General features: G+C 43.2%; 3 protein-coding genes across 7 annotated transcripts in view; all 3 read right to left on the bottom strand.

Moving 5' to 3' along the window:
- The window catches only part of ppm1bb (protein phosphatase, Mg2+/Mn2+ dependent, 1Bb), a 29,652-nt gene extending 19,177 nt beyond the window's left edge, over positions 1 to 10,475 (bottom strand). For 2 of the 5 annotated variants that reach the window (XM_084079215.1, XM_084079216.1), the window contains exon 1: positions 9,728 to 10,447. The gene's annotated coding sequence lies outside the window, so the exon portion shown is untranslated. Of the gene's footprint in view, positions 1 to 9,727 lie in introns of all 5 variants that reach the window. The other 3 variants (XM_084079212.1, XM_084079213.1, XM_084079214.1) reach the window with 3 other exon arrangements.
- A 3,033-nt stretch (positions 10,476 to 13,508) lies between these two features.
- LOC311059818 (ras-related protein Rab-9A-like) lies at positions 13,509 to 14,159 on the bottom strand (the record flags this gene model as incomplete). Its single annotated transcript, XM_084077894.1, has 1 exon — positions 13,509 to 14,159. One exon carries the CDS (start codon positions 14,157 to 14,159, stop codon positions 13,554 to 13,556), a length of 606 nt encoding a protein of 201 aa, XP_083934020.1. The 3' UTR covers positions 13,509 to 13,553.
- A 562-nt stretch (positions 14,160 to 14,721) lies between these two features.
- On the bottom strand, positions 14,722 to 15,620 carry LOC311059674 (ras-related protein Rab-9A-like; the record flags this gene model as incomplete). The annotated part of the gene is made up of 1 exon (XM_084077692.1): positions 14,722 to 15,620. The coding sequence occupies one exon, from the start codon at positions 15,618 to 15,620 to the stop codon at positions 15,015 to 15,017; it is 606 nt and encodes a 201-aa protein (XP_083933818.1). The 3' UTR covers positions 14,722 to 15,014.
- Between the last annotated feature and the right edge of the window lie 2,844 nt (positions 15,621 to 18,464).

The raw sequence follows: 18,464 nt of genomic DNA, 5'->3' as shown, positions 1-18,464 counted from the left end.
ATGGGTTAAACATTACCGACAGCATCATCTCTAGCCTCAGAGACGCATGCTTAACTTATGCCACACAGGTGAATGCAATGAACTATGTTTCGATGACAGTCAAGAAGTAATACTAAGGGTTCCCTGAGATCCTTGAAACGACTAGAACAGGGGTCTTCAACGTTTTCAGGCCAAGGACCCCCTAGCTGAGAGAGAGATGAAGCAGGGACCCCCTACTCTATATTGTATAAAATTGTGTTTCAGATTAAAGTTTTTTATTTTTATTTAGTCTGCTATTTTTTCCCTCTACACCTATAGCCTCTTTGCCAAAAATAGCCGATCTACAAGCTCTCAACGCCTCGCGCTGCGAGGCGCTGAGAGCTTGTAGATCGGCTAATGTTCCCCTCGGAAAAGGAATTTTAGGGTTCAAGTGGTTAATGTAAAAAAAACTAAATCCTATCACACAAAGATTTGGCGGACCCCCTAAAGTAGCTCTGGGGACCCCCTAGGGGTCCCGGACCCCATGTTGAAGACCCCTGGACTAGAACACACCCTTTGGTCCTCCCTGGCTCTGCCGTCTCACCCACCCCGCCATCGTCGTCATTATATAAACAGCCGCAGACTCAGCTCAGAGATAAGAATTATGCGGTATCAGTCACTGACCTCCTCCCTTATCGTGGTAGAGGTCAAACTCCAGGTGACGTCAACACAGTCACCTGTGCTCACTATCACCACCTGATCCCGATAGGTGTTGCCAGATTCTGTGAGAGAAACAAGCAACCAGGTCTAGGAAAACCAACCCAAAAGAAGCGCCTATGGGCCACATGAGCACTTTCAACGCGTCGCATCACTTGTAGATCGGATATTTTCAATAAAATCTTGCGGGGAAATTATAATAAGCAGATCTGGCAACCCAGTAGGTGGGGTCTCAAACTGCATAGGGCAGGGGTTGACACCAACGGTTGCCCCGACTGCCTGTGGCAAGTAAACAAAACTTTCGGGCAAGTGTTTGCTTTCAGGTTGCCCCGACAGGCAAGTGCATTCGGTCTTCATTAAATATGATTGGCTATTCATGAAGGAGAATGCTACCTTTTTACAACTAGCAGCAGCATGCACTCATTCTGTTTTTCAAAGTGACTGTCACCACTCAGCAGTTAATATCGATTGGATTTAACATTCATTTGTTCTATCAAGAGTAAAGGTTGTTACACACCGGGGCGATTTTTTCGTGCGAATAATGCGTTTTTTTTTAAAAACCTTATAAAGTCAATGGCTCCGTACATGGAGCGAAAAAGCGAAAAAGCGAAGCGAAAAAGCGTCTTTTAATTATTCGGAACGAGTCCGAATTTTGCGTATATTCGCTATTTTCGCCGGTGTCGCCCGGTGTGTAAGGACCTTAAGAATTTACTTTTCGGGCAAGTGAGCATGACCCTTGGGCCAGTAGAACATGACCTGTACTTGCCTGACGGGAGTCAGGAGTCTAGGAGTCTATTAACCCATTCAATCCGGGAACGCATCTGTGTCATTTTAGATTTGAGCTATAACCATTGTTTTATACTTTGGCTATTCAAATCTACAAGATCTACAAGCTACGCCCTTGTAGATCTGCTATTTTTGAAATATATATATATATATTATTTTCAAAATGTGTTGTTCCAGGGACGCCCAGAAGCAAAGATTGGAGTTACAAATGTTCACTTTAAAAAAAAAATATATATATTCAAAGATTTGCACAAAGATCTACAACCTCATAGTACCGCGCTATGAGCTTGTATATCTGCTATTTTTGAATAGCCAAAGTATAAAATAATGGAGGTAGGTAGCTCAAATCTAAAATGACACAGATGCGTTACCGATTGAATGAGTTAAATAGCTGCATAGATGACGGTCCCCTTCAACCAAGTCAGGATTGTTAGACCAATGGTAATTGTACAAATGGAACCAGAACCCCTCAAGAAACCCTGAGGATCCCTGGACCCCACTTTGAGAACCACTGGGTTTAGAGGTTCCTGGTACTGCTGAAGAAATCACGAAAACAGGACAACAAGATCTAACTGAATGTCGACAAAAGCATTTTAAGCTTTTCTCAGGGTCCCCACACATTTTTAGCAATGAATTTCCAAAACTTTTCCAAAACTTTTCCAGAATATTTAGCCCAATTTCCAGGCCTATATAACAATCATTCGGCGCAATAATGTGTCTCTTACTCCTATGTAGAATGCCCAAAGATAGGCAGTGTAGCAAAAATAAAGTTTGAGACATACATTAGGCTGCCGTCACACAGCCCGTTCGGCGAAAAACTACTTATGTTACATATTTCGTGTAATATTATTCATGTTTATGAAAATGTTTTGTTTTAACAAAATCAATAGCCAAAAACAATGCATAGCCAAATATTTTTCCAGGACCCTTGATATATTCCAGGACCTTTGATGATGTTTGATCAATTTCAAACCTTTTCCAGTACTGGATTTTTTTAAATTTTATTTCAAAATATTTCCAGGAATTTCATGACCGTGGGGACCCTGTTTTCTGTTTGAAAGACTGTTGTCTTTAGTTTAAACACTAGTAGTACAAGAACCTAAAGCTATCAATTTCTAATTGAATTAACCTTGTCTGAGATCATCTTACACATGTACGTTACTCAAACTTTTAAAATGTAAAAAAGTCTTAAAACTGATCCACGTGCCACGAGTCCTGTTCATGCTACAAGTGCATGACCCTTTTTGTCTAATTGTTGTTTTTTGGGGGACTTAATTAATTAATTAAGACCGGGAACGCATCCGTATCATTTTAATATTTATTTGGCTATTCACAAATAGCAGATATACAAGCTCATAGCGCAGCATGAGCTTGTAGATCAGCTATTTTTTTAATATCCAAAGAAATCTAAAAATTACACAGATGCATTCTTAACCCATTGAGACCTGGAACGCATCTGTGTCACTTTAGATTTCTTTGGCTATTTTTGAAAATCTTGAATTTTTTTTTTGTTGATTTTTTTCAAAGAAATGTTTTTAAAAAACATTTTTACGAATTGCCTCAGGTCTTAATGGGTTAATTGCCATGACATGCACTAGCCCTGTGAGAAAGGCTGGAAGTTGGGAGATACACTGATGAGCGCTGCTGAACTGTTACACCAACATGGAAACTCTGGGTGAACTTGACATTCATTTTAACCCCATACTTAACAGTCCCCCACCAGGGCTGAGGAATGAGGCTGGGGCCCGTGGGGCACCTTGTACATCAAACTGCATAAATATAATAGAACTAGAGTTTCGGGGGGCTACGCCCCCCTCAACCCCAGCCGCGCACGGGGCCCAGCGTGGCCGTGTGTATATTGGGGGACCCAAATCGCCGGAGTGAAAGTGTGGAAAAGTTTTTTGGAAAAAGGAAAAAATTTGAAGAAATAATATTTGTTATGTTTCAGGGGGTCCGCGGACCCCCTGATGGTCCACTGACCCCCTGTGGAGTGTTGGGACGCGCGGGGACACCCCTGGAACATTGCGGACCATTTCGGTGTTTTTTTTTTTTTCATGAAGGTGGTTGCTTGTTTCTGGCGCAGGCTGTGCAAACCTGGCAACCCAGCGCATGCTGCCGCACGTTTAAGTGGCGTCGCGTCATGAGGGTCAGTGGGGCCGTGGCTCGGTCAGTGAAGACCCTGTAGTGCGGATGATATGTGGCATAGAGGGGCAGATTGTAAATCCACAGAGGAAACATCCGTGGGCTACCATTGGTTCAGCGATGTGTGCGGTGGCCCTGCGGCCCCTCCTCCTCCACCAATGTGCAGTAGTGAGAGCCCTGACGTCACAACAATTGGAGCGATGGGCACTGCACTGTGGTTGGTTAGGGTACACCTAGGGCCCAGGTAGAACCCAGTTAAAGCCTGCATGGGCAAACCCAGTTAGGACCCGCCTTGGTCCCACATAAACATGGCTAGTTGGGGCCCACCTAAGGGCCAGGTAGAAGCTACTTATAGCCTGCATGGGCATCGCAGTTGGGACTGAAGTGGATGCCGCTGACATTGCTGACATGGGGTCCATATGGTTTAGCCCACCTTGAAACCATATGGGAACTACGCTGGCATGCTGGCTGTAATGCAAACGCTGCATCATACCTGCAGTGTGTAGTTTGATGTTGTGTGTGTAGCAGATATACCTGCAGTGTGTAGATCAATGTCCATAGGAAAGTCAATGCCCAGCAGTGTTTTTTTTCCCCAGCAGAGTTTCTAGTGTCTCTGTGTCTCTCTGGAAGAGGTTGCACATGAACTCTGCAGCCGCACTGAGGCGCTCCAACACAAACACTCTGACATTAAGCTGCTTCACACAACAAACATCAGCACCACGCTGCTGTTTGTCCAAAAGACACAACATGTGCTCTCCCGCCGACGTCATGTGTTCATTTATCGACAGCCGTACAGACTCCTTTTGACACATTTTACGTCGTTTATGCAGCTCTCACTGACTCTCCACATCGGGCTGTTATTTTGCTGCGATCAAGTCAACGATGTGAGAGATTAGCTATCACAGACGGACGGACAGGGGGTGAAACATAGTCTTGCGCCATGCCTTTCGGCCTGGCGGAGACAATAAAAAACCGAAAGTAAAGGAAATGGCCATTTCTGCAACAGAAGTAGTCAATAAACTATGCTATGAAAACATGGGCGACATTGGCAAAGAATGTAAGAAAGAGGCAATCATGTAGAAAATAGCCGATCTCCAAGCTTACAAAGCCTGTCAACGTGAGGCGTTTCGAGCTTGTAGATCGGCTATTTTCACAATATTTACTTGTGGAACGGAGTCAAACAGAATGGGGGGGGCCCAGATCAAGTACGTGTATTTGGGGGGGGGGGGGGGGGGGGGGGGGGGGGGCGGCGTGAAAGGGTTGATAAACACTGCTCTAATCGGAGCGAAATTATCTGAAATTACTACATGACCATAATGCAGCGTAACATGCGTTGCACGGGGCGGTCCTGCCATTACGTTAGTTACTGTAGTTGCTGTGGAGCTACATAGTTCTCCAGAAGACACACACAAACATACACCATCTACAATGGACGAACTGAGCAGCAATATAGACATTCACCACACGAACGTGCATTGTTGACAAAGTGATTGCACAGCCGCTGCAGGCATGACAACCAGGTTAGCGTTAGCGACATGGCAGCTATCACAGCGCCCTGTCCGTCGTGCTGCAACTGCCTGTGATGGCTACAGCAGTAACAGCAAGCTGTCTGCGATGCCATTGTCTGGAGACTGCTGTTAGCGTGACACGACCAATGAGAGTGAGCGCTGTAGTTGTTGCTAATGCTAAGATACGGTGGCGTCTCTGCCCCATAGCTTGTAGATCTCTCACACATGATTGGCGTAGGCTGCGTTGCCAGGTCTGACTGTGTGTGTAAGCAATGGTCGGCTTATTTTTGCGCGCCTTTGGGCTCGTTTGCATTGTGCGCACGGCAGCGCTTGTTTAGCGTACGTCAGCGCGACGTGGCAACGGCCGTGGCAACGTGAAAGGTGATTGGCTGGTGAAAAGAAACACCCGACGTTACACCAGACATGGTGCCTGGAGAAAATGGTGACCAAAAAAAAAGTTTGGAAAAAAAGGAAAAAACCCCCGCAGCGGCTGGCTGCTGTTGTGGTGATGAGGTCGTGCGCACGGTAAACGGTACGAAGCTGTCTCCCCTTCCGTTTTGTCCGACATTTGGTGAGTAGAATTAATTATGTTGCGCGGTGGAAACGGTGTAGTGAGCAGTGAGATGTCCCCTACGCGAGGCGTAAATTCAGCGCGGCCGCCGTGGCGAGTCAGTAGGCGACATGTGGTCTGGCGGTGCGTTGTTTATTCGATAACAGAGCTGTGGGGTGTCGCCACCGAGGGTGCGGAAGTTGCTCGCCATTTATATAGTTAGATACATCTTGTGACAAATATGCTAATTTAGTTCATCATCGAGTCCATGAAAGGCTTGAAATATTCCAATCACAAAATGATAGATACAATATACTGTAGATATTAACAGTCTATTACACATATGAGTAAATGTAATTTCGGCAGCTATTTTTGCCATTTCACAATCTAACTAGATATGTAGAAGATCAACAATGTGATGATTAGAAAAAGCATTTCCAATAGTGCTTTTTGAGCCGATTAGTTCAAAAAGTGCAAAAAATTACTAAATTGATTAGTCTGATTAAACACTTAACCCTGTATTATACTTGGTTGAACAGCGGTAGCGTTACAAAACAACAAAAATAGCCGATTTACAAGCTCACATCATGCGTTGTGAGCTTGTAGATCTGCTATTTTCACTAAAATAATAATCGTTCATTAATTTAGGCAAAGGTTTGAAATAGATTTGAAGTCAGCCCTACCCTCATACGAGTAGGAGTGTGCTAAAGAACAATGGCAACTTGTCTGGAAACTATATCTATTTCACCTTGCAGTCCAAAGAAAACAGTTTCTGATAAAACTTTAAGGTGAGAAATAGGCCACGCATTTGCTCAATATTGATTCATTTCACATTTACAACAGAAGTTTAAAAGTATTCAGGAGCGTCTAGTATAGGCAAGTCCGGCGTGATGAAATGATGCAAGTGATGATTCTCTCTGACCAGTCAGTAGCCTGCAGTACATAGTACACACAAACACACACAAAAAAATATGGTGGGAAAACCATGCTGCACCTGATTAAAAATTGAGTCAACTACACATTCTGGTAATTAAAGCAAGTCCACACCAGTGATTCACAACATGACAAAACCGTTTGAATACTTTACAGAGAACAGTTCTAGTGGTCTGAATTGCACTGTGCCGGTTCATTGATGGGACAGTCCAGTTTTAAAACATTGCAAAGGAATTCCGTTGCAAGTGGTTGCAACTTGTTGCATCACAAATCATTGGTGTGGACTTTGCTTTAGTTTACATCTAAATGTTTGTGGGAGGCCAGGAAACTATACGTTCACCGTTTGCTTGAGCTGCTCTTGCCACTCCCTATCCCTAATTGATTCCATATAACCTATACTATAGCCAAGACAAAATAAAAGAACATTTATCGTTTCCTCTTGTATGGCTGTATCCCCAGCTAATGGCGCCATGCCCATGATACAATACAGCACAGCAATACATTTGAGTTGTATAAATGTAATTGTGCCAGCTGGCTTTGGGTATGAATGTGATATTCACAATAATAGGTTAAATTTATTATGGACTGAAAATGTGTTTCTGAAAAGTGCCATTCTGATTTATAGTTATACATACATTTATGTTTTGCATCTGCAATGTGAATAGATCACAAAGTACTGAGTAACAACGTATACATTCACGCACCTCAAATTGTGCTGCTATGATTAATGTACACTGTTATTTTACTTTCACTTCTACTGTGTCGTTATTGCTGCTACAATGTCGAGAACCCAAAACCAAAGAACGTTACTCTTGTATACTTTTATAATATGAGATGACGTAACGATATAAATCTTAAATCAATATGTGCCAACTCTCCTGACTGTCGCTGTTCAGACGCTCCTCTTTGCTCATTCAAATGACATGTGAGGGGCATGTTATTATGAAAGTTGCAGCCACTGGCAAAATGAAGTGCAGCTGAGGCAACATTATATCCGACTTATAACCAATACAGTTATGTTTTAGCTGACTAAATTACTTATTAGGTGGATATAAAGCAAGTTTCCACCATGGAAAACACAAATAGAACCTCAATGTTGTGTCTGTTAAGTTAATCCGTAACTAGCCCAGCAACTAAGCACATTGATAGCAATAAGCAGTTGCACCCATGTTTATGGCCAGAAATGGATGTCGTGCAAATGAATAACATCTAAAACAAAAAAAATCACATCAGAAGGAACCAATTATGGATGGTAAACTTCTGTAAACGTTGTGTACAAATGGAACCAAATGGACCCTGGCTTGCAGGTTTGTAAATCTGAGTATACAAATAAAAACAAATCGATCCTTACACTTAAATAAAACATGTAGGTTTTAATGTGTAGATTGGGGTCCCCGAGATAAAAATGTTATCTAACTGAGGAGGGGGGGGGGCACTTAAATTAAAAAAGGTTGATATTGAGAATCACTGCCATAGATTGACATGTGTCATGACTTTAACTAATTTTAGCCATAATTCGGCTAATCTGTGGTTAGCTGGCCATGGCAAAGAGACACAACCAGGCAGACCCAACAACACTACATGTTTTAGGCAGCAGGCTGGGGGGATCGGACTAACCGCTGGAGGAGGACAACGTGTTCAATAATTAACCCAACATTGTGAACCATGGCCAGCCCCTATGAGGCTAACAAGCTAGCTAAAGTCACTGAACCACAATGGCATCATCATGAAGATTTGGTGTTTGAAGCAGCAGCCAAACTGCCGTAAAAAGACGCTAGACTGCGGTGCAGGGGACGCAGTTTTAAGCGCCACCATGTGTGGCATTTTATTGATAAGATTTGAGTTGAAGTGTTTACCAACCAACCCACTGTCTGGTCCGCATGCTCAAAACTCCATTTCATGTTAACACACACACATACACACACACCTCTATACTTTCCAGATATTACTCTGTTACCATAATACCTATAATTATGTAATTGCAGTACATTGTATTGCATCATTTTACATGGTTTAAATTGGTGTTCATTGGTTTACTTCGTGTTGATCCCCCCCCACCCATTTCATTTAAAGTAACGCATTTTGTTTAAAAAGTTACACAGATCACAATACTACTACGCTGGTCCCTACTGCAGGGAAGGCCCAGCTGTTTGTACTGCTGCTGGCTAGCTAGCTAAGCATTGTTGCCAGATTTTGCGAGAGACATAAGCAACCAGGTCTATGAAAACAAGCCCAAAAGAAGCGACTATTTGAAAACGGCAGATCTACAAGCTCACAACATATGGCGTGAGCTTGTAGAGCTGCTAATTTCAAACCAAATATTGGAGAAAAAAGGGGACATCTTGAATATTTCTTAAACGAATCAACAAATGTTGTATAGAGCCGGGGGTCCCCTATTTTCAGATGGGGGGGGGGGTTCCGTGGACAAATACATATTTGTGTCCACTTTTGGGGGGGGGGGGGGGGGGGGTTCATTGACATGAAAACGTTTGAGAACCACTGGGGTTTAACAACATTAGGAAAGCAAGCCCAAAATAAGCAATTACACTTTAAAAACAAGCGCAATAAAACCCGCAACCACCAATATTTACAAGTAACAAAACAGGAAAAACAAGCCCAACGTCGCTTATAATAAGCGGACATGGCAACACTGCTAGCTAGGTAGCTAAATTAGCCTCAAGTGGCTAGCTGCTAGCCACTTGAGGCTAATTTAACAAGTAACCAGTCCAGTCCGCCGCAGCGACCACGTCGCTCGGCGGAAAACAACGTCCTTTCAAACGGGGGGGGAGGAAGAAAGAAAGTGTCGCCGTGAGCCGCCACCACCACCACGGCACAGGCAACACTTTCTTTCTTTGGCGGCGGGGGGACAAACAAATACGTCATTGTCGTCGAGGAGTCGACACCACGGCCACTTCGTTCGTTACGTGCGACGAAGTGTAAATAAACGAAGCCGTTTGTGGGGTTTTATCATGTGTCGTTTGTTTTGTGTCGCTCAGCCGTTGGTTTCACAGCTTGTCAAAACCTCCAGGCTAATCATGACGTTAGCCTCTCACTCACACACACACACACACACACACACATTAACTACACACATACACACACACCAACTACACACACAAGCTAGGCTACTTACGTTTTCCTGCCGTTCTGTTCTGTTAGAATGTAGATCCAAAATCTCAGATCCAGACAGTCCTCCTCGGTGTGTGTGTGTGAAGCTATAATAATTATAAACCTAGGCTAGCTAACTTTTATGTATAAATATATATATATATATATATAATCTCTATCTGTCAAGCGAATGCTGCTAACCGGGCTAGCTTGTTATTATGATGATTGGGGTTTCCTCTTATTTTGACACACACACACACACACACACACACACACACTAAAGAGAAAATAATAATAGTCTATATTTTGGTTATACACGGATGATGTTGTGTTGTTGGCCTCAGATGAGCGAAGATAAATCCTTCCTCCGCGGTTCTTCTTCTTCCCTGCCCTGGCGTTGATTCACACGCATGTTTGACGCTTAACTTTCTGCCCTCTTATCGCTCTGCGGTCCGTTTTAAACAACTATGTGTGAACGGTTCTTTTTTTAAGGTTCTTCTTCCGCACAACGACACGCTGGAGGACTGGGTAGACCGGACTAGTTGTTGGGGAATGTAAGGGTTTATATTAGATAATAACAGCCCCGGGTTTTTTTTTTTTTTTTACTGTTCGTCCATTGAAAAGGCCACAGCTAAAGCTCAGCTATCCCTTCAGTGTTGCCAGTTTGTGTGAGAGAAACAAGTCTGAAAGAAGGGGCTGTTTGTTGTAGGCTACGGCTATTTGAAAATAGCCGATCTACCCTCCTCCTTACACTGTTTTTGTTTTTCAAGATTTTTTTTTAAATAGCAGATCTACACGCTCTTTTACAAGCTTTTTAAAACACATTGAAGAAAATGTGGAATATTTTTAAAACATTTTAACAACACAAATCTTGTAAGGGGGTCCCTGGCTATAAAATATTTTCAGATGGGGTCTGCAGACAAATTCATATGCAACTACACTTTAGAAACAAGCCCAAATAAGTAACTACACTTTGGAAACAAGCCCCAAAAAAACGCAACCCGCAACACTACCAATATTTTCAAGCAACTTTATAGAAAGACAAGCCCAAAGTCGCTTATAATAAGCCGACATGGCAACCCTGCTATCCTTCCACTTTGGGTGCTGAACAAGAGGAGGTGCTATTTTTAGGGAACGCGCGCCGCCCATTGGTCGACGCCGCCTTGGAGGAGGATGCCTCCTCCGCCGATTGGGCCTTCGGCCCTGCCAATCAGCTCTGCCCCCCTCGGTCCAAAGCCGCGTTCTCATTGGTCCGTCCCGTATACAGCAGTGGGTTGTCAAACATTTTGTCATGTCAAGTGAAGTGACCCCCCAAAATTGATATGAATCAGCTGGGGACCCCCTGGAACACCCTTCAAGGACCCCTGAGGGTCAACCCCTCTGTCTAAAGCCACGTTCTCATTGGTTCGGTCCCATACCAGCAGTGGTTGTCAAACATTTTGACCCCTGTAAAAGGTACAGGAAACCACATTTTCAACAAGATAGTCTTCCTCAGGGTTTAACAGAAACTGAATGCAAAGAGATGCTCTTATATAATGGATGGGACAACGATGAGCTACCCATCAACATGGGTGGGGTGGATAATCCCATCACTAACAAGTGACCAACATACTATTTCAGTATGCCATAGTGAATTGTGCACGTTTTTTTTTCTCCATTATTTCATTATTCATATCAAATATTTACTCCACTACTAATAGCAGATCTACAAGCTCACAACGCATCGCGACGCGTTGTGAGCTTGTAAATAGAGCTGAAGTGGTTCATGTAGCCTATGTTTTGTGATGATAATCAAAATTAACTAGTAACTAGTAACTAAAGTTTTCAAATAATTCTAGTGGAGTAAAAGTGCAACATTTGTCTCTGAGATGTAGTGGAGTAGAAGTAAAAGTATCGAAAGTTGGAAATACTCCAGTAAAGCAAAAGTACCTCGACATTGTACTTAAGTACAGTATTGGGTAAATGTACTTCACTTTACACCAATGCTGATAGCACCAGACAAAAGGACAATCAAGGAAGAGGTGGAGATATGGGAGTAAACACTGTTATAGTAAGAATTTTCCACAAAAATACAACCAACAATGATCAATTTGAACAATCACTGAGCTTAAAAACGCCCCCTTTTTAAAAAATGAATAAAATGTAATTTTGTCCAATCTGTATCGTAGATTATGTTTATACAATATAATTTATACAATTGGGGTGGTTGTATTTTGTCTACAAGCTCACAAACTTGCAGGTCTGCTATTTCTGAAAATGACAAGCCCAAACAGGGACAACAGGTTTAATGTGGTTAAACTTTATTATTTTACATTGAGGGCTGATACATCTTCTCTTCTGGGTTTGTTAACAGGACTTCACAGGAAGTTGACTTGCTTTCTCTCCTCCGAATAAGGCTTTGGTATTTTATATTACATCATATTCAATCACTCCCACTCAAAATGTCAGGTATTTACACTGTGGAAATACTGTAATACCTTGAGGTTGGACCTGCTCCTAGAATAAATAAGTACGTAATGAATTCAACTCTAATCGCCATGGTGGTTGAGCACATAGAGAATCCCCACAACTCCCCTTTCAAAGTAATGATAATGATAATGAGCTTTATTTATATAGCATTTTTCATACATCGAAATGCAAATTTAAAAAAAATCTAATCAAACAAAATTAATATTAGGTGTGTTACTGTAGATTTAGGTGTGCCAATGTGATCATGCCAAGATAGTAATGCCAATGCTTGCTCTTTGGCACACCTAGATTTAAACAGATACGTTATTAAATGTATTAGCTGCAGCTGTATTGCTTACATCACTGTCCCAACTAAGCTCAGCCTAGTCCTATAGCATATTTCTTTCTTTAGATGGAAGCAAACTCACAACATTAACAGATACTGTTGGATTGTAGAATGAAGAGTAAGTAAAGATGTAAACACAGTTGTATGAAACAGCCTCGTCTACTTGTGCTTTATTCCAGTGGTTCTCAAACCTTTTCATGTCAAGCACTATATTCTCCCAATACCCCTTCCTGCCACCTTCTGCCTCGATCGATGCTAGTGATTGACCAAGATGGCTGCCACGTGGACATACTCTAACTCGGTCACTCGCTCTCATGTTTTGGTTATTTATGGTTTGTTTTCATGACCACAATACGAGTATTAAGAATGCAATTTAGATAGCATGTTATTTAAACGGACGCTAGGTTCATTGTGTACCTGGTATCCCATTTCAATGTACACATTAGTGTCCTGAGCAAAGTAGGCCTGTTTTGCACTGCAGACCCCCAAAATTAGATATTAAAATGTCCCTCAGTTGAGAGGGCGTTAACACTAGATATATAATATACCAAGATTCTTTTGCTTCTAGATTTGAATTAGGCTATTCATATTATGACAGTGTTGATTGGCCACATATGATAAGGACATTGTGATTAGCCTCAGTCAGAGCCTCAATCAGCTGTAGTTTCAGTTGACATGCTGATGTGTTTGCTAAACAGATCGTTAAGCATTTCACATTGCACACGTTTCTCTCTTGAAATCGGGCTATATATCGTTGTGGTTCTCGCACGATTGATTGGTCGGCGACATCGGTTCACTGAAATCTTGAGTCCAGGTGTTGACACACGTGATTCTTTAATCAGGAACTCTTTCACAATCCTGACCTCCAAACTGCAGCAGATTAAGGTAGACATTTCTGTACTGTATTTGGGTTATGATTACTAGTGTTTTACTTTTTTCTTTCTTTTATCCTAAGAAAATAAGATTTTCTTAGTATATAGCATTTAGGCCTATAGAGCTTCATCACACACGCATAAGAACAGCTTGACGTGAATCGGAGAATGTCAAACCCTGGATGTTATGAACAGCAGGTGGCCGAGGTGCGAGGCTTTCTGCGTAGGTTGACCGTGTCTGTAGGCATGAGGTGGTCCGTCCGCTCCTCCATTGCCAACACCCTCCTCACTGCCTCCTCAAAGGCAACCGCCACATTTGTGGCATCCTTGGCGCTGGTCTCGTAATATGGGTGGTTGCCGTTCTCCTGACACCACTGCCGAGCGTCCTCGGCAGTCACCTGCCTCTCCGCCACGTCCAGCTTGTTCCCCAGCACCACGAACGGGAACGTCTCCGGCTCCTTGACGTCTGCATAATAGATGAACTCCTTCTTCCAGTTGACCAAGTTGAGAAAGCTCTGCCTGTCGTCGACGCTGAAGGTGAGCAGGCAGCAGTCGGAGCCGCGGTAGAAGGGAGCCCTCAAGCTGCGGAAGCGCTCCCCGCCAGCCGTGTCCCAGATTTGTAGGGTGACCATGTGGCCGTCCACTTCCAGGTCCTTGTTGAGGAACTCCACACCGATTGTGTTGAAAAGGTTTGTGTCAAACATGTTGGTGACGTAGCGGTTCATGAGTGAGCTTTTCCCCACGCCTCCGTCACCCAGGAGAAGGACTTTCAGGGATGTCTTTGCTGCCATGATCGATGATTACGTCCACTAAACACTCCCTTTGCAGTGAATGACCTGATGGGAGGATGGAACATTTATGTAGGTTTTTGTGTTGATGACCATTGACGCAATCATTAAGAGGATAAACACTGTTGACCAGGCTGTCCCCCAGACATGTTTGCTAAACAGATCGTTAAGCATTTCACATTGCACAAGTTTCTCTCTTGAAATCGGGCTATATATCGTTGTGGTTCTCGCACGATTGATTGGTCGGCGACAGGGGTTCACTGAAATCTTGAGTCCAGGGGTTGACACACATGTGATTCTTTAATCAGGAACTCTTTCACAATCCTTTTTTTTTTTCTAGGTTTTTTTATTTTATATTTTCACATACAGGTCAATAACAAAAGGCATACAAAAACAGTGAATGTATGTTACCCCTCCCACCCCCCAAAGTTCCCGCTCCGAAAGAGCCACAACCCTGGTATCTTATTGTACCATTAACACAAAGGACAATACAAACAAATAAGACACAATTGTAATGAAAAATTAAAACAAGTCAAAACATTTTTAAAAATAAAGTATCGGAACTCTTTCACAATCCTGACCTCCAAACTGCAGCAGATTAAGGTAGACATTTCTGTACTGTATTTGGGTTATGATTACTATTGTTTTACTTTTTTCTTTCTTTTCTTCTTGTCTCCTACTCCAGTGGACAATTTCAACTACTAGCATGACAAATCTGTGAAAGTACAACAAACCATGAAACCAGTAGCATAATTAGATTAAATAAGATTTTCTTAGTATATACTGTAACAGTTAGGCCTAGAGCCTCATCACACACGCATAAGAACAGCTTGACGTGAATCGGTGAATGTCTGGATGTTATGAACAGCAGGTGGCCGAGGTGCGAGGCTTTCTGTGTAGCTTGACCGTGCCTGTAGGGATGAGGTGGTCCGTCCGCTCCTCCATTGCCAACACCCTCCTCACTGCCTCCTCAAAGGCAACCTCCACATTTGTGTCATCCTTGGCGCTGGTCTCGTAATACGGGTGGTTGCCGTTCTCCTGACACCACTGCTGAGCGTCCTCGGCAGTCACCTGCCTCTCCGCCACGTCCAACTTGTTCCCCAGTACCACGAACGGGAACGTCTCCGGCTCCTTGACGTCTGCATAATAGATGAACTCCTTCTTCCAGTTGACCAAGTTGAGAAAGCTCTGGCTGTCGTCAACGCTGAAGGTGAGCAGGCAGCAGTCGGAGCCGCGGTAGAAGGGAGTCCTCAGGCTGCGGAAGCGCTCCTGGCCAGACGTGTCCCAGATTTGTAGGGTGGCCATGTGGCCGTCCACTTCCAGGTCCTTGTTGAGGAAGTCCACGCCGATTGTGTTGATACGGTTCGTGTAAAACTTGTAGGTGACGTAGCGGTTCATGAGTGAGCTCTTCCCCACGGCACTGTCACCCAGGAGAATGACTTTCAGGGATGTCTTTGCTGCCATGATCGATGATGACATCCACTAAACACTCCCTTTGCAGTGAATGACCTGATGGGAGGATGGAACATTTATGTAGGTTTTTATGTTGATGGCCATTGACGCAATCATTAAGAGGATAAACACTACAAGCTGTGTGTCTCAATCTACATACAGTATGTGACTCACCCGTGCTTGGTTTCAGTCTCCCCCTCCACTCCGTCAGGGTCATGTGCTGTAAAAACTGGGCCTTCCATTGGTCACATGCGCCGCTGGATCATCTTGGTCGGTGCATTGTATAATGTAACGTTCAATCAGCTGTAATAAAAGTAACGAGGCAAATGCGCTTAATGCGGCCTAGCCGCTTTTGTTGGGCTTGTTTTCATAGACCTGGTTGCTTATTTCTCTCGCAAAATCTGGCAATACTGTTCAGATATACATACGTGCGTCACACGCACGCACGCACGCACACGCACACACACACACACACACACACACACACACACACACACACACACACACACACACACACACACACACACACACACAAGCATTAGGAGGGCAGGGTGAGTCACCAGAAACAAGGACGGGTGTTTTTGATGAATCTAACATGGTTAAAATGGAGTTTGAAGTTACAATGTGTTTGTATAGGAAGGGGTCGTGTCTGATAAAATGAATATCAAATATCTAAATACTGAATCGAGCAACTTAAAAACTGTTGGCCTTACAGGCCAAGCTGTAAAAAAAACCAAAAGAAAACATAAACTTATGTCACATGGTTAAAAACCACCTCAGGCAGGCGGTGTTCATGCCTTGTTCCACAGTCTGATGGTAGCTGGGTAGAAACTGTTCAGAAATCGACTGTTCAGGCATTTGATACTCCGATAGAGCCTGCCCGGCCAATGACCTGAGCCGGCGGCCATTGTCGCAGTAAAGGCGTGAAATTGATTGATTGATTGATTGGATAATTTATTAGCAGTTTGAAAAAAAAGCACAGGAAAGTACAGTTCAATACAAGGTCTGCTAAGAGGATTTTAAACTCAAGAAAGCCTATGGCTTGTTTCCATTCTGGTCCTTTGTACTCAATTCATCGAAACATAATGACAGACAAATATACACTACTATGCAAGAGACATCATATAAACAGTTGGAAAAGCCAAAACAAAAATATGTACAGTAAACAGTTCAGGGGGAGGGGGCTAGGCTTTAACTTTTACTGGGGCCAGTTTCGAATTGCAGCCACCTGTAAGTGCTTTTTTAGAGCGGTTTGGAAGGAGGATTTACACTCCTTTATGACTGTTGGTAGGGCGTTCCACATTTGTGTGGCATAGCAGGTGAACAAATTTAACCCCTTGTTAGTGCCAAATCTGGGTTGAACGTGATCAGTGGAGCTTCCTCTGGTGTTGTGATTGTGGACTTCATTGAAGTTTGTGAAGTAGTCTGACAGGTACACATGGGTGTCTTTGTGGTGTAGCGTATCTTGTAGTAGAGCAGGCCCATTGCAAGTTGCTGTACTCTGTCCTCGACCCTGAGACATCCGACCCTAGCAAAGTGAGCAGGGGTTAGATGAGTTTTAGATCTGAGGCCAAGAGGTAGCCTTACCAGGTTGTTTTGGGATGTCTGGAGCCTTGTTTTTAAGGCCTTTGTGGTGCTATGGTACCATGGTACCAGGTGCATGCATAGTCAAAGTGACCTTGGATGAGTGATCCTGAGAGAGGATATCCTGTACAAAAATATTGTTCTTGTTGACGTTTTAAAGTCTTTTTAAAGTCTGTGTGAACAGTACAGTGATGTCAGTACTGTGACGTCGGTACTCTCTTTTGTTTACTTTGCATACCCTTTTCTATACTTTTCATGATTTGATTTGTAGCGAGGCATTGTGTAGAAGCAAAACTATCTCTTATGCTGCATTCACACGGGAAGATACAAAGATAGAAAAACACAAAAATACACAGCATATTTGTCGCTCTGTCGCTTTGTACACGGATGTTGACGTCATCAAGCGCTGCATGATCGGAGCTACAGTTGTAGTTTTGAATCTTTGTATCTGGAAGTTGAACCCAGCTCAACTTGAATTTGTAGCCTTGTATGTTTTGTAGCAGCTAAAACTTCGGATGTTGCTGTCACGCTGAGGTTCTGGAGAAGTAGGACTCAAATGCAGAACGACAGATACAGGCCGAGCAGTGAATATTCGATAGGTTTTATTAACAAAAAACCCACACGAGGAACACTTGGAACAAAGAACTTCAAAATACTCAAATCAAAGGCCTGTATCTGTCAAAGACTAGAATAACTTGGAATACAAGGAACTAACCACAACAAAAACGACGACGAACTGACAAGGGACCAAACACACAGAGGCATGAATATAGACAAGGACTAACTAGACACAGGTGAACACAACAGACAATCAACATTGGGATAGGCTAGGGGACTAAGGGGACACAGGTGGAAACACTGGGAATCACAGGATTTGTTAGACAAGACAGGTACAGATAACTAAGCAGACCGGAAACACTAGGAACAATACTACACAAATAAAACACAGAACACCAACTACACAGAACTAAAAGACCAAAACAGAACAGGAATACAAAGTAAAAGTCCAAAAGTAATAAACACAGACAATGTCCAAGGGCTGAGGAGCGGACCGTGACAGTTGCTTCGTATCTTCATGTCACTGGCTTCCGTTGAAAATGGATGGTAGACTGTATCTTTATCTGGCCGTGTGAACGCAGCATTACAGACCCACGCCGTACAATAAAGGCGCTTGCACACAGCTTCTACAATTTATTTTTGGTGTTTCGATGTGATGATGATGATGATGACACAATGATGATACCAAATTTGGGCATGTTTCAGCCTGATCCA

This window comes from Gymnoscopelus microlampas, assembly GCF_963454915.1.
Source record: "Gymnoscopelus microlampas genome assembly, chromosome: 14".
Taxonomy (NCBI): domain Eukaryota; kingdom Metazoa; phylum Chordata; class Actinopteri; order Myctophiformes; family Myctophidae; genus Gymnoscopelus; species Gymnoscopelus microlampas.
This window is presented reverse-complemented; position numbering and strand designations above follow the sequence as displayed.